Source organism: Martes martes, assembly GCF_963455335.1.
Source record: "Martes martes genome assembly, chromosome: 18".
NCBI lineage: Eukaryota > Metazoa > Chordata > Mammalia > Carnivora > Mustelidae > Martes > Martes martes.
In genome coordinates this window covers 11,753,776-11,766,131 of record NC_137906.1, presented here as the reverse complement: position 1 = coordinate 11,766,131, position 12,356 = coordinate 11,753,776, and the positions used below count along the sequence as shown (strand labels likewise).

The following is a 12,356-nucleotide window of genomic DNA, read 5'->3' as shown; positions in this document are numbered from 1 at the left end:
CGGACTGACTCTTCAGGCAGAGTTACACTTACTCTGTGCTGGCGTCCAGCATTATTACAATCTACATGCCTTAGTTAAATAATACTTTATTGCTAAACAACACTAACCCTTGCCTGAGCGTCCACAGTTGTAACCACGGACCACGGGTCACCGTAACAAACACGACAATGAGAAAGTCTAAAACGTCGCGAGAACTGCCAAAATGGACACGGAGACACACAATGAAGAAAGGAGTTGGAAACGACACTACACTTCTTCAATGCAGAGTTGTCACAAACCTTCGATGTGTAAAACAAAACAAAACAAAACAAAACACAGCATCTACGAATAAAGGACAATAAAGTGGGGCATGCCTCTACACTTGAAAATGGTCAAAATGGGAAAGTTTATGTTACATGCATAAAAAATCCCCAAAATTAAAAAATATCTTCCTCTTCAAAAAATAAAAGAAAGAAAGAAGATCTTTGATAAAGAAGAGAAAAAAAGAAAGAAGAAAGAAAAAAGGAAGAAAGAAAGGGAAATCTTTGCACCTCACAGAACTTCAACCCAGAGGAGGAAAGCAGAGATTGCCGATTTGGAATTTCTTCTTATGCTCGGGGCAGAGACGGCCCACGGCCCCTTGGACCGCATGGCGGTTCCTGCCTGAGAAGCTGTCTCAGGTCCAGCCAAAACAGAGGTGCGGAATCTGAGACTGACCATCGGAGCCTTCAGTTCCACCCCTCGCCTGACTTCCCCAGCAGGAGCTGGGAGCTCAGGAATCCCAAGAGTCTGCCCGTGACACTCCCCGCCGTCACACAGCCCGGTGGGGACCCAGAGGACCTGTGGGGCACTGCAGAGAGGCACAGAGGCCACACAGGCCGTGGCATCTGGAGTTTTCCACTGGAGAGGAGCCTGTGAACACCGCCTCCCTCAACTGCTTTCCCACCGACCTCTGGCTGACCCAAGCTCACAGTTTCCTGCGGGAGGGGCAGGACATACTCACCTGGCCAAACGCGTATCTGGCCACTTGTTTAGTTAACTCAGCCCTCAGTGTGACCTGGGTTTACAGGAGCTCTCTGAGCTTTCAGCACGAGCAGCGAAGCACTCAGACACGTGGCAGTCCCTGGAGAGGCTCCCCAGAGCCATCACTCAAAGCCCATGTGGCTGTATTTTGCACACAAACCAACCAGCTTTGATACCTGCGTTCTCAGGAGAGGGTAAAAGACAAGTGGCAGGTTTAAAAGGAAGCTCTGGGTGGACAGGGGCCGTGGAGGAGGTCGCTGAACTCATGACAGCCATGTAAGACAACAGGGAACGCAGCAGGCAGGAAAAACCAAGACGAGAAAAGCAGTAGCTTCGGGAGCCCCAATACGGTGGGCCCACCGACTAGGAGCAGCAGCTCGGACTCCCAGCACTCAGCATACCACCCGAAGCCACAGCTAAGGCACACTGGCCCCGAGCTTTCTTCTTCCCCTCCCCAGAGAAGCCCAACAGAGAAGGAAGGGTTCTGCAGAGCGGATCACAGAGGATATGGCCTGGTGATAAACACAACAGACCATGCTCGCTGGGGACAGCCGAGACCAAGCACGGACACCAAGAGGGCCATCCTCGCCCAGGTGACCAGGAAGATCTGAAAGTCTAATGACATCAAGGAATGGGACAAGGACATGGGGCAGGGACGCTCACAGCCCGTGAGCGAAAGCAGGGCTTGGGAGAATGGCTTTGGAGAGCATCTTGGCATTTTCTTAAACGCACTCCCTTCGAAGCATGTGCAGACCGCACGTGGGGGAGCGGGCCCGAGTACCTTCACGGGGAGAGAGGAAACAAGGGACACAAGTGGAACACCTGTCAGCACACAGACACGTAAAATGCGACGAACCTGCCGGGAGGATCAGCACACGTGGCCCTCGGCAGCCCCGGTACAGAGCAACAAGAAAGCTCAGATCCACGTCGGGTGAAAAGCACAGGCTACACAGCCACGTGCAGTGTTACGTGTCTGTGGGCGTGACAAACGCACAGATACAAAGCCCCATACCCTCGCGCGTCTTTGGGGATTGGAAAAGCAAACTCTTGCTGGCAGGTTCAGCGAGTCAGAGGAGCTACACTTCCCATCAATACACGATCGTCTTCTATTTCTATTTTTTTAAGCTTCTTAAGATAAATTTCTAAGGGAAGGCAGAAAAAGCCAGAGCTGAGGTTCCACGTCCACGAGGTCCCTGGAGTTTGTGAGACTCACAGAGACAGAAAGCGGAGGGTGGGAGCCGGGTCCGGGCCAGGTCCGGGAGGTTAGAGTTCAGCAGACAGAGCCTCCGTTTGGGAAGATGAAGTCTTGGGGGGGGGGGGGGTTGCACAATGGCGTGCACATGCACGATGCCCCCGGGCTACACAATTACACTCTGTAACAAGGGAAAACTGTAGGGTGTATACCTTACCACAATGAAAGAAGAATGCAGGGCAGTAAGTGTGAGTAGTACGGACTGAATTCCAACACACACATCAAGGAAAAAGCAAAGCACATATAAAAAAGAAGGGGATAGGGGGTGCCTGGATGGCTCAGTGGGTTGGGCCTCTACCTTCAGCTCGGGTCGTGATCTCAGGGTCCTGGGATCGAGCCCCGCATCGGGCTCTCTGCTGAGCAGGGAGTCTGCTTCCCCCCCTCTCTCTCTCTGCCTGCCTCTCTGCCTGCTTGTGATCTCTGTCAAACAAATAAATAAAATCTTTTAAAAAAAGAATATTAAAAAAAAAAAGAAGGGGATAGGAGAAAACACTATCTGTTCATTTGTGCAAAAAAATACGGAAAGAATAACTGGGCAGTGACAGGACCAGCTGTCTGCAGGGACTTGGTGGTGAGGTGAAGGGAAGAGCACACAGGGCGGCACTTCTCCAAGGGGGATAGAGCGCGCACTCCGAGCCACAGCGAGGCCTCACATACCAAAACCCCAGGCAAATACAGTCCACCAGGACGAGGTGTGAATGCCAAATGCGATATAACACAGTGATACAGAAAGCCGACTGCGTTACAAATGAGCGACAGGACCACACTGAAGGAGGCCGGAAGCAAAGAATGATTCTGAGTAACTCTGGAAGGCAGGGGACAACGAGGATCGGACGAGAGCGGGAACACATCCGAGCCTCCAGGCAGTGAGCTGCTGTTTCCAAAACTGCCTTCTGTGTGCACGCTAGGACGGAGTGAACCGCAGACACGCTGCGGGTGGTGAGAGCTGGGCTGTTTACCGACGGGGGGGAGGGGGAGAGTGAAGTGTGTCAGGAGGAGGGGACTCTGCAGGAACCCTGGGATACAAAGTGTCAGTATGAACTCGCTTTTAACATCGATGCAAATGGGTGATATGGAAATACAGGGCTGTGTGTGTGTGTGCAAGAACAGATGTAGATGAATTTCCCACTCTGTCCACAAGGGGGCCTGCGGGCGACAACACCCCAGCAGCAGTGAGCACATCCACCAGCCAACCTTGGTTTCTAATTCTGCCCTCCAACAAAGGGAGCCAGGCTCCATGGACAAATGGCTGCTTCCAGGGCTGGGGCTGCAGTGTCTGGTAGTGCCAGAAAGGAAGGAAGTGCTCAGAAAAGGAAGGGGCATGTTCCAAGGGCACAGGACCCCGTCTGAAAGAACACCCCCATGGCCAAATCTGGAACAATCTGTGCAGCCACGTGAACAGTGGGTTGGTGATGAAAACCCACTGAATAAGATACATATCCATGGGTTTATTCTGGTACAAAGAACGATTAAGTAAGGAAATGTGGAGAAGGGACTAGTCCCTTCTCACAGCACAGCTCCCAGAACAAATCTAGGAGGAACAAAGGAAACAAAATCGTCATTAGCCAAATATCAAAGTAACAACCGTCACTGGCAAGCTCCATCAATGGACACTAAAATCAGTGGACAAAACTCTGACAGAAAACAGGGTATTTGCAGACTCTCAAAGTTTCTTCCCACAAGGTGACTATTAGTTAGAAAGGGGATGATGGGGGGCATGCGGGTGGCTCAGTAGGTTGGGCATTCAACTCTCGGTTTCAGCTCAGGTCGTGATCTTGCAGTCATGGGACTAAGCCCAGCCTCAGGCTCTGCGCTCAGCGGGGAGTCAGTCTGCTTCAGATTCTCTCTCAAATAAATAAATAAAATCTTCAAAGAAAAAAAAAGAGAATAATGCAACTACAGTCGAGAAACCCTCAGAAACCCATGGGAAGACAGGCCGACACTGTATGTCCCTGGCACAGCACACCGAGGACACGGCGTCACCTCTGTGGACTTCTGGTCCAAACTCACGGACATTCTACCAACACCTGGCCAGTGTTCTTCACAAGCGTCACGGTCATGAAAGACCAGGAAAGACTGAGGACTGTCACAGACTGAACGAGGCTAAGGAGACGGGACAACGAGTGTGAGGAACGGTTCGGCATCACACCCTGGAACAGGAAAGGTCCAGGGACGGGGCTGAGGGGCCACGAGGGGCTGCAGGCTGAGCGGCTCCGGGACCCCACATCTGGAGAACGGTTCCGCGGGGACAAGGAGCTTCCACGCAGGAGGCCGGGGATGGAAAGAACACTTCCGTACTGCAACTGTGTAAAAATTCAGCGTGTGGCAGAGGGAGCACCCGGGAGCCGAGGCCCCACGGAGAAAGGAAGCCTGTCTGTTCTCACGCCATCTCTGCAGGCATCTTTGTGTCCAAGAAGCCAGCTGCTGGCCCCCAGCGACCCAGCGGCCCCCTGCCCCTGCGCCCGGCCCGCCCTCAGACACTCACCTCCGGAGCAGAGACTGCTGCAGGCTCTTGCAGGTGGCCAGGGACTCCCCAGTGAACATGTGGCACACGACGACACGCAGGCAGCGGGCCATGAAGGCCAGCACGGCCTCGGGCTGGAGTGTGCCGCTGCGGGACACCAGGCACAGGCGCTGCAGCGCGGAGCACTGGCTGAGCGCCTGGAAGAACTGGGCGTTCGCGCTGAAGTAGGGCTGCTCCAGCCTGCGGGGGGAGAGGACAGTGAGCTCCGTGCTGCTGGCAGGCGCACCAGCCGTGGGGGCCTCTCGGTCTAGGGCCCCCCACCCAAGCTAAAGAGGGCCTACACCAGCTGTCCCCACGCTGGACTACACCACAACCCCCTGCAGCGCCGCTAGAGGACTCAAGAGCCCAGGGTCTTCCCAGAAGATCCAGAGTCGCGGGGAGACCCCGTAGACCCGATGCAAGCAGCCAGCCACTGCGGAGACCCCAGCCAAGTCACTGCTCGGGCCCTAGAGGCCACCACGTTTGCTGCCCTGCACGCTCAGCAGTCCCCCCCAACCTCAAACATTGACCTGCTGGGCAGGGAGCAGGGAGACATACTTAGATACAGTCCCTGTCACACAACACTGCTCGCCTGCAATGCACGAAGGAACTCCAAGGGACAGGGAGGGGATCTGGAGGTTGGGGCGGGAGAGGCACCTGAGCCAGGTGGGGCCGCTCCAGCCACATGCGGAAGGCTGGGGAGTACAGGGCAGATCCACAGTCCTCTAGAGGGGAGCCGGGGTAAGAAGAGCCAAGCTACAAGGCCAGGACTTCAGCTGCGGACGCCAAAAGAAAGACTGGTAATCCACCCAGGTCAGACCTGCTTCAGAGACACAGACAGGATGAGACGGCAAGAGCCCCACTGGGCACCGGGCAGGGCCTCAGCACGGGCAGGAAGGACCGCCAGAGTCAGCACTCTCTGGCCACAGGGACGAGAGCAGGACCTGGGAACACGGAGTGCAGGACAATACTCCAAACCCTTCCAGAACTTTCTGCACACCCAGACAAAAACCCTAGAGGACAGAGCAGTTCCAAGGGCAGAGCGATGTGGTGGGGACACACTGTCGGAGGCACTGAGGAAAACTGACAGGGCAGCTCAGTGCCAGCTGCGAACACAGCTGTGGAACCAGCAGAGGCCCGGATTTGTGGCAGGATACTGGGCCACAGGTCACAGGAGCCCTCTAGAATGAGAGCCAGCAGAAGAAAGACGGGCTGGGGGAAGCTAACAGGATTCCAGGAGCTACCAGGAGGAGCGCCAAGAACTAGGAGAAAGGAGAGGGGAGCTGGTGGGAGTTGTGCCCCACCTCCACATGTGGCAGTCCTAACCCCTGGCACCCGTGGATACACCTTCCTTAGAAACAGGGTCTTTCAGATGCAATGGCGTTAGGATGAGATCATGCCAGACTGGAGGGGCTCTAGTCCAAGGGCTGGTTCCTTACAAGAAGGCCCTACAGAGACACAGCATCACAGGGACACGCGAGGAAATCGCCAGGGGACAACGCAGGGCTCATGAGAGAAGTTTCTAGAATGAGCAAGAAATGCCCACACCCACAAGGCAGCAGGTCTGCACTAGGAAAAGAGTATCCTGTCCCAGCTCCCACAGGGAGAGAGACCCCAAACGCTCTGAATCCGGCCACATCCTGAGAGATGTTGATCTGACCAGGACTGGCTGTAGGGCCGCAGATAGCCCCCCAGTCCTCAAAGCCAAACAAGGCCCAAACAGGTCATGCACCAGATCCCTGTCATCCAAACACCCGGGGACACTAACAAGTCACAGGACAAAGGAAAAAGGATTTTAAAATGGGGTGTGTGAGGGCTACCTGGGTGGCTCAGTCAGTTGAGCGTTCACTCTTGATTTTAGCTCAGGTCACCATCTTAGGGTCATGAGATCGAGCCCCACATCAGGCTCTGTGCTCAGTGCAGAGTCCACTCGAGGTTCTCTTTTCCTCTCCCTCTCCCCCCACCCGGCTTGTGCTCTCTCTAAAAATAAATAAAGCATTTAATAAATAGGGGTGCCTGGGTGGCTCAGTGGGCTAAAGCCTCTGCCTTCGGCTCAGGTCATGATCTCAGAGTCCTGGGATCGAGCCCCACATCCAGCTCTCTGCTCATCAGGGAGCCTGGTTCCCCCTCTGTCTCTCTGCCTGCTTCTCTGCCTGCTTGTGATCTCTGTCTGTCAAATAAATAAATAAAATCTTTTTTTTTAATTAAATAAATAAATAAGTAAGTAAAATGGGGTCTTTGAGAAAGAAAGACCAATGCCAGCCATCTAATAGAGCAGCCATCAGACAGAATGTCCCCCAACAACGGAATGTTCCATTCTGAGCTGTCCAGTAGGGGAGCCACCACTCACTAAAATGTGGCTAGTGAGACTGGTTTTTTTGTGTGTGTGTGTTTTTAAAATATTTTATTTACTTATTTGACAGAGAGAGAAAGCACAAGCAGAGCGAGAAGCAGGCTGCCCTCTGAGCAAGGGAGCCAGATGCGGGGCTCGATCCCACGACCCCGGGACCTTGACCTGAGCCAAAGGCAGACACACCTAATGACTGAGCCACCCAGGCACCCCAGTGAGACTGTTTTTAATCTTATTTTATATATTTTTTTTTTTAAGTACTCTTATGCCCAACCTGGGGTTCGAACTCACAACCCCAAGATCAAGAGTCACATGCTCTACCAAATGAGACAGCCAGGAGGCCCTTAATTTTGCTTTAATTAAATGTAAGTAGAGAGGTGCCTGGCTGACTCAGTCAACAGAGCTTCTGACTCAATTTCCAGGTCACGTGTTCAATCCCTGCATGCGTTATGGAGATGAAAGAGAGAGAAGAAAGAAAAAAAAGAAAAAAAGAAAGAGGAAGGAAGGAAGGAAGGAAGGAAGAAAGAAATTCTCGTAAGCTCCAGAAAGAAAGAAAGATTGATTCTAGTAAGCTCCTGACACTAACAGTGTGGCAGGGAACTGTGGGTCCTCCTGGGGTAAGATTTCAAAAAGCCTCACGTTCACTCTCCCATCATCAGCGGAGACTCAGAACACGTGAGGGATGACAAGAGCTGCACGAAGCGCGAGGCAGGAGGGAGGCCGTTGGTGGGGCTGTTCTGGGCACCAACCCTATGGCGAGAATCCTCCCAGCGGCCACAGCCGGCAGAGACGCGACGCAAGCAGGTGTCCCATTCCAGAGATGTGGAGCCCCGGCCTGACACCCAGACCCCGCTGAAAGAACTGCATCCTTAAAGAAAGAACTCAGAGAGCCGAGCAGAGAGCAGCGCCCTTAGAGATGCGAAGATGGCTGGGTGCAGTCCTAATGCACCCCAAGAGAGGGCAAGGTGACAACCGAAGTCACACAGGGCCCAGACAGCAAGCAAATGTCCTCCCAGCTAGGAACGTGAATTTTTGGAGAAGTTGACTTCTCTCGCAAAAATGTTTGAACTTTTTGAACTTTTTCATTTTTTTTTAAGATTTTATTTATTTATTTGTCAGAGAGAGAGAGCGCTCGCACAAGCAGGCAGAGTGGCAGGCAGAGGCAGAGAGAGAAGCAGGCTCCCCGCTGAGCAAGGAGCCCTGGAATCATGAACTGAGCTGAAGGCAGCACCTTAACTGACTGAGTCACCCAGGCATCCCGCACTGTCTCTTTCAAAAAACAAATCACTCTTTTAAAAGTCCTAAGGTAAGCATCCCTTTGCAGACCTCAAAGTGGGAATACAGGAGGGGCGGAAGTCCAGACGGGGCCTGTGGTCTGGGCCCTGGGGCAACCTGCCGGAAAGGAAGCACAGGCCTGGGGTGCCCTGGTCACTAGGTGGCGCTGCGGGTCCACGTGACTGAGAGAGCTTGGCTACAAACCCAGTAAGCACAGGGCTATGTGCTGTGTTCACACACCCTTTTAAATGGTTTTCAAGGTTTTCAACTAGCCAACCACTTCCAGGCTCTCCCACTCTAAAGGAAGCCGCCTACAACAGGTGTTTGGGAGGGGGGCAGGCCTGTCCACTCCACCAGCTGCCTGGACGGGCAGGGCCCCACACCCCAATCTCCCCTCTGCTCCCAGCACTGCGGGGCTGGGAATGACGAAATGATCCATCACAATCACCTTCACCTTGGGGGGCCCTTGGCCCTGCTCCCTCCCAGCCATGCTTCAACCCTCCGACCAGTGAGGATCTGGCCTCCGGAGCTCGCTCCCCAAGAGGCAGCCTGGTCTCCACAAGGTTCTGTGGGCACAGAAAGGTGCTCAGGGAGCACCCCTCATCCGCCCGCCCACCTCCAGAGGGACCTAGTTAGGCCTCTAGGGCGGTCTCGGGACAGTCTCCAAGGCCTGGCTCCATCCAGACCGGCCCTCTCGCTTCCGCCCAGACGCTGCCCTGGTTCTGAGGTCATGAGCAGCGCTGGGTGACTCAGGGTAATGCTTTCTCCTCCCTCCCCCGTGAGGCAGGGCTTAATCAGTCTTGGGAAAGAAGGTGCCCTTCTCTGTCCAGCTTGTAATCCTCTCTCTGCCGAGGTGCGCCACAGAACGACGTGTTCCGGCCCCACCTCCCCGCAGGAGCCGCCCTGGCTGCACAGACACAGCTCCCGGCCAGGAGTCCCAGCGGGCACAAAGCTCGAATTGATGGGCCTCACTGATAGGGACAGCAGTGGCAGCAGCTGGCTGGCTGGGGACCCCAAGGGCTGTCATCTCAGGGACCTTCTACCAGGAAGAGCAGGAGCTGCCCAGAAGGCGGCCCCAGAAGCAGCGTGCCAGCCTCTCCCAGGCTCGGAGCACCGTTTCCTCTCTGCGGCTCCTGCCCACGGCAGGTGGGCAAGTACCACCTGCTCCTTTCACTCCAGCCTCCCGGGCTCGGCTTGCCGCAGAAGGCAGGAATCCAGAGGAACGGGGCCATTTGGCCGCCTTTTAGAAAGCGATGTTTGTTCTGAACAGGCAGTACCCAGCTCTGATCAGACATGGTTCTCAGCAGCCGGCGTGCACAGAGAGCCCATTATGCGCAGCAGTCAAGTTCTCGGGCTGACCTACAAAACCCATTTATCCCGGGTCCTGCGGGCCTCCCCAGCCACAAAACCCACCATGCATGCTCAGCCCTGCTCCCGGGGAGGACCTCGCCACAAGGATCACGTGCCAGCCCCGGAAGCCACTCAGTGACGGCTGAATGCTGCTGTGTTACGCTGTTGGATGCCCAATGGCCCCATGAGGCAGGAAGTGCTTCCAGGGGCCCACGGACCAGCTCCTCAACCCTCTGGGCCTCACCTTCCTCATCTGCAAAATGGGACAACAATACTTCTACTCCTGGCGTTATTGAAAATGTCAAAGGGGTCAAACCTTACATGTGGGAAAAGCACGTGGCAGCCGTGACAAGTCCATCAGCAGAATCCAACTGCGGTCGGCACCCCCAGCCCTTCCCTGTGGCCCCTGGGATGCCTCCCAGCTCTGTCTGCCAGCTCCCCGCCTGCCTGCCCTTGCTCAGCCGGCTCTGCTGATTCTTCCACAGCCTCCTAACGTTGCTGAGTGACCCCAGGCCCAGGCTGGGGCCCACGGCCTCACAGACTCCGGCATGCACGTGTGCAGCCGAGCTACACAGCCTCCCTCTCTGCTGATGGCAGCCCCGTCAGCTCAGCTGCTCGGGCCAAAAGCCTCAGCACCATCTGGACTCACCCGGACCCTCACCCGCCCCATGGATCCGATCAATCAGCCAACTCCGGGTCTCTCCCTGAGTGTCAGACACAGCCTCCCACCCTAGCTGGACACAGCAGTGTGACCTGCTCTTCCGCTCCCCTCCAGCTACCTGGGCCCCTGGCTGCTCCTGAAACAGCCAGCACTGCCCATCTCAGGGCCTTGGCACGAACTTGGCTCTGTCCAACAGAACCTTCTGTGCAGACGGGAATGTTCCATATGTACGCCCTGTCCACCACAGCAGACAGCCACGAGCACGTGCACTCACCGAGCACCTGAACTGTGGCTCATATCGCTGAGAAACCGCATACCCAACTGTATTTCATGTTAACTCACTTAAATGCAAGTTGCCTATGATTCCTGGTCACCAGCGGCTCATGCCGCTCCACCTGCCTGGCTGGGAACGTTCCTCCCAGCTTCTACTTTGCTAACTTAACTTTGTGAATCTTTTCTCAAATCTCACCTTCATGACGTCCACCCCACCCCCGACCTCCAGCAACCCTCAGCCTGCTCTGCTTCTTTCTCCCCAGCCTCCCTTACTCACTCATAAACCACATTCTTTCCTCTGTGCACTGCTGGCCCTCTTGCCCCACTGGAATGTCAGCTTCCCAGGGACAAGGATCTCTCCTTACAGACAGAACCCGGTGTGACAGGTGTTCACATATTTGCTAGACAGAGAAAGAACCATCACAGGGACGGCAGGTGCCAAGCCCTGTTCCATAGGCCTTACAGGTACAAATTCCTTTGGCCTTACCAGCCCCACTTTACAGGTGGAGGAACGGGGGCAGGGAGCAGGGGACCAGCTCAGACGCCACACCCGCTCCCCTCTCCCCCAGGCAGACTGGCCGGTAGCCCAGGCAGCCGGGAGCACCTGCCGTCTCCAGGGGGCTCTGCAGGCAGCAGACACTGAACGCTCTGGACACGAGGCAGGTGGTTAGGGGAGAGATTTCGACTACTCTGACTTCTTGAATTATGTGACTGTATTACTTTATTTTACCTTCATTGATTTCTGTTTTTACCCAACAATCCCAGACGATGACCAAACGGTGCAACCACAGTCCAGTCAGAGAAGGTACAAGGCTTAATGGGCTGGCAAGAAAGCAAAAAACACTGACGGCAAAAATGAGAGATCCAGAAACACCCTGACTCGGAATTTGGTGAAATTTGACCTCAATGCTCTCCCTGGCCTCCCCTCATTAAGGAACATTCAATTCCTAATCACAGACTCCCTAGGTCAGCAGGATCGCAGGCCTGTGGGGCCTTCTGTTGTCATAGGGATCCGTCCACAGCTCCCAGGGACATGTGGCCTACTGGCCACGCCCCTACCACGGCTTCTTCCAGAAAGGCCAGTGACGTGACCGCAATAGCACGGGAAGAAGCAGGGCGGGACAAGGCGCAGGACAGAGAAGAACCAGTGAAAAGAGAGGGCATGGGTGCCTGGTGTCACAGACACACGGGCAAGAAGGCAGACGTGGGCGCCTCAGAAGTCGGAAAGGCCCTTCCTGTGCAGGCGGTGGTGGGAGCTGCCCACTGCGGTCAGGGCCCCTCCTCCGTCCCACCCCAGCAGGAGCGGTGCCCAAGCTGGAGAGAGTTAACACAGAGACTCGATGCGGGTGATGGGGCAGAGGCGGGCAGGAAAAGGGACGTGGTGGGGGAGGGGGAGAGTCAGAATGCGAAAAGCAGGCCTGCGGTCCTCACTCCCGAGAGCCTTGGGAAGCCCGCGGCCAGGAGTGTCCGGCCCACCCGGAACAGGACAGAGGGTCCCAAAGGCCCTGCAATGGAAACAACCACTCTGTCCATCGCGCATCCCTAACTGTCTCATGACCTCTTGTACGACCTCCGGGCAAGCTCCGAAGTGGCCGGGGAGGCACAGCCAGAGCCCAGTGCACGTGGCTCCAGGGTCTCACGGACACTGGACAACAACATTCACAGGAAGTTAACTCTGACTCAGGTTTCC

The 12,356-nt window shown here is 55.3% G+C and overlaps 1 protein-coding gene across 2 annotated transcripts in view; it reads right to left on the bottom strand.

Moving 5' to 3' along the window:
• FBXL18 (F-box and leucine rich repeat protein 18) overlaps nt 1-12,356 on the bottom strand; it is a 41,146-nt gene that overhangs the window by 16,316 nt on the left and 12,474 nt on the right. For both annotated transcript variants that reach the window (XM_080829830.1, XM_080829831.1), the window contains exon 4: nt 4,740-4,958. In XM_080829830.1, coding sequence (XP_080685956.1) covers nt 4,740-4,958 — 219 coding nt within the window. The remainder of the gene's footprint in view (nt 1-4,739; nt 4,959-12,356) is intronic.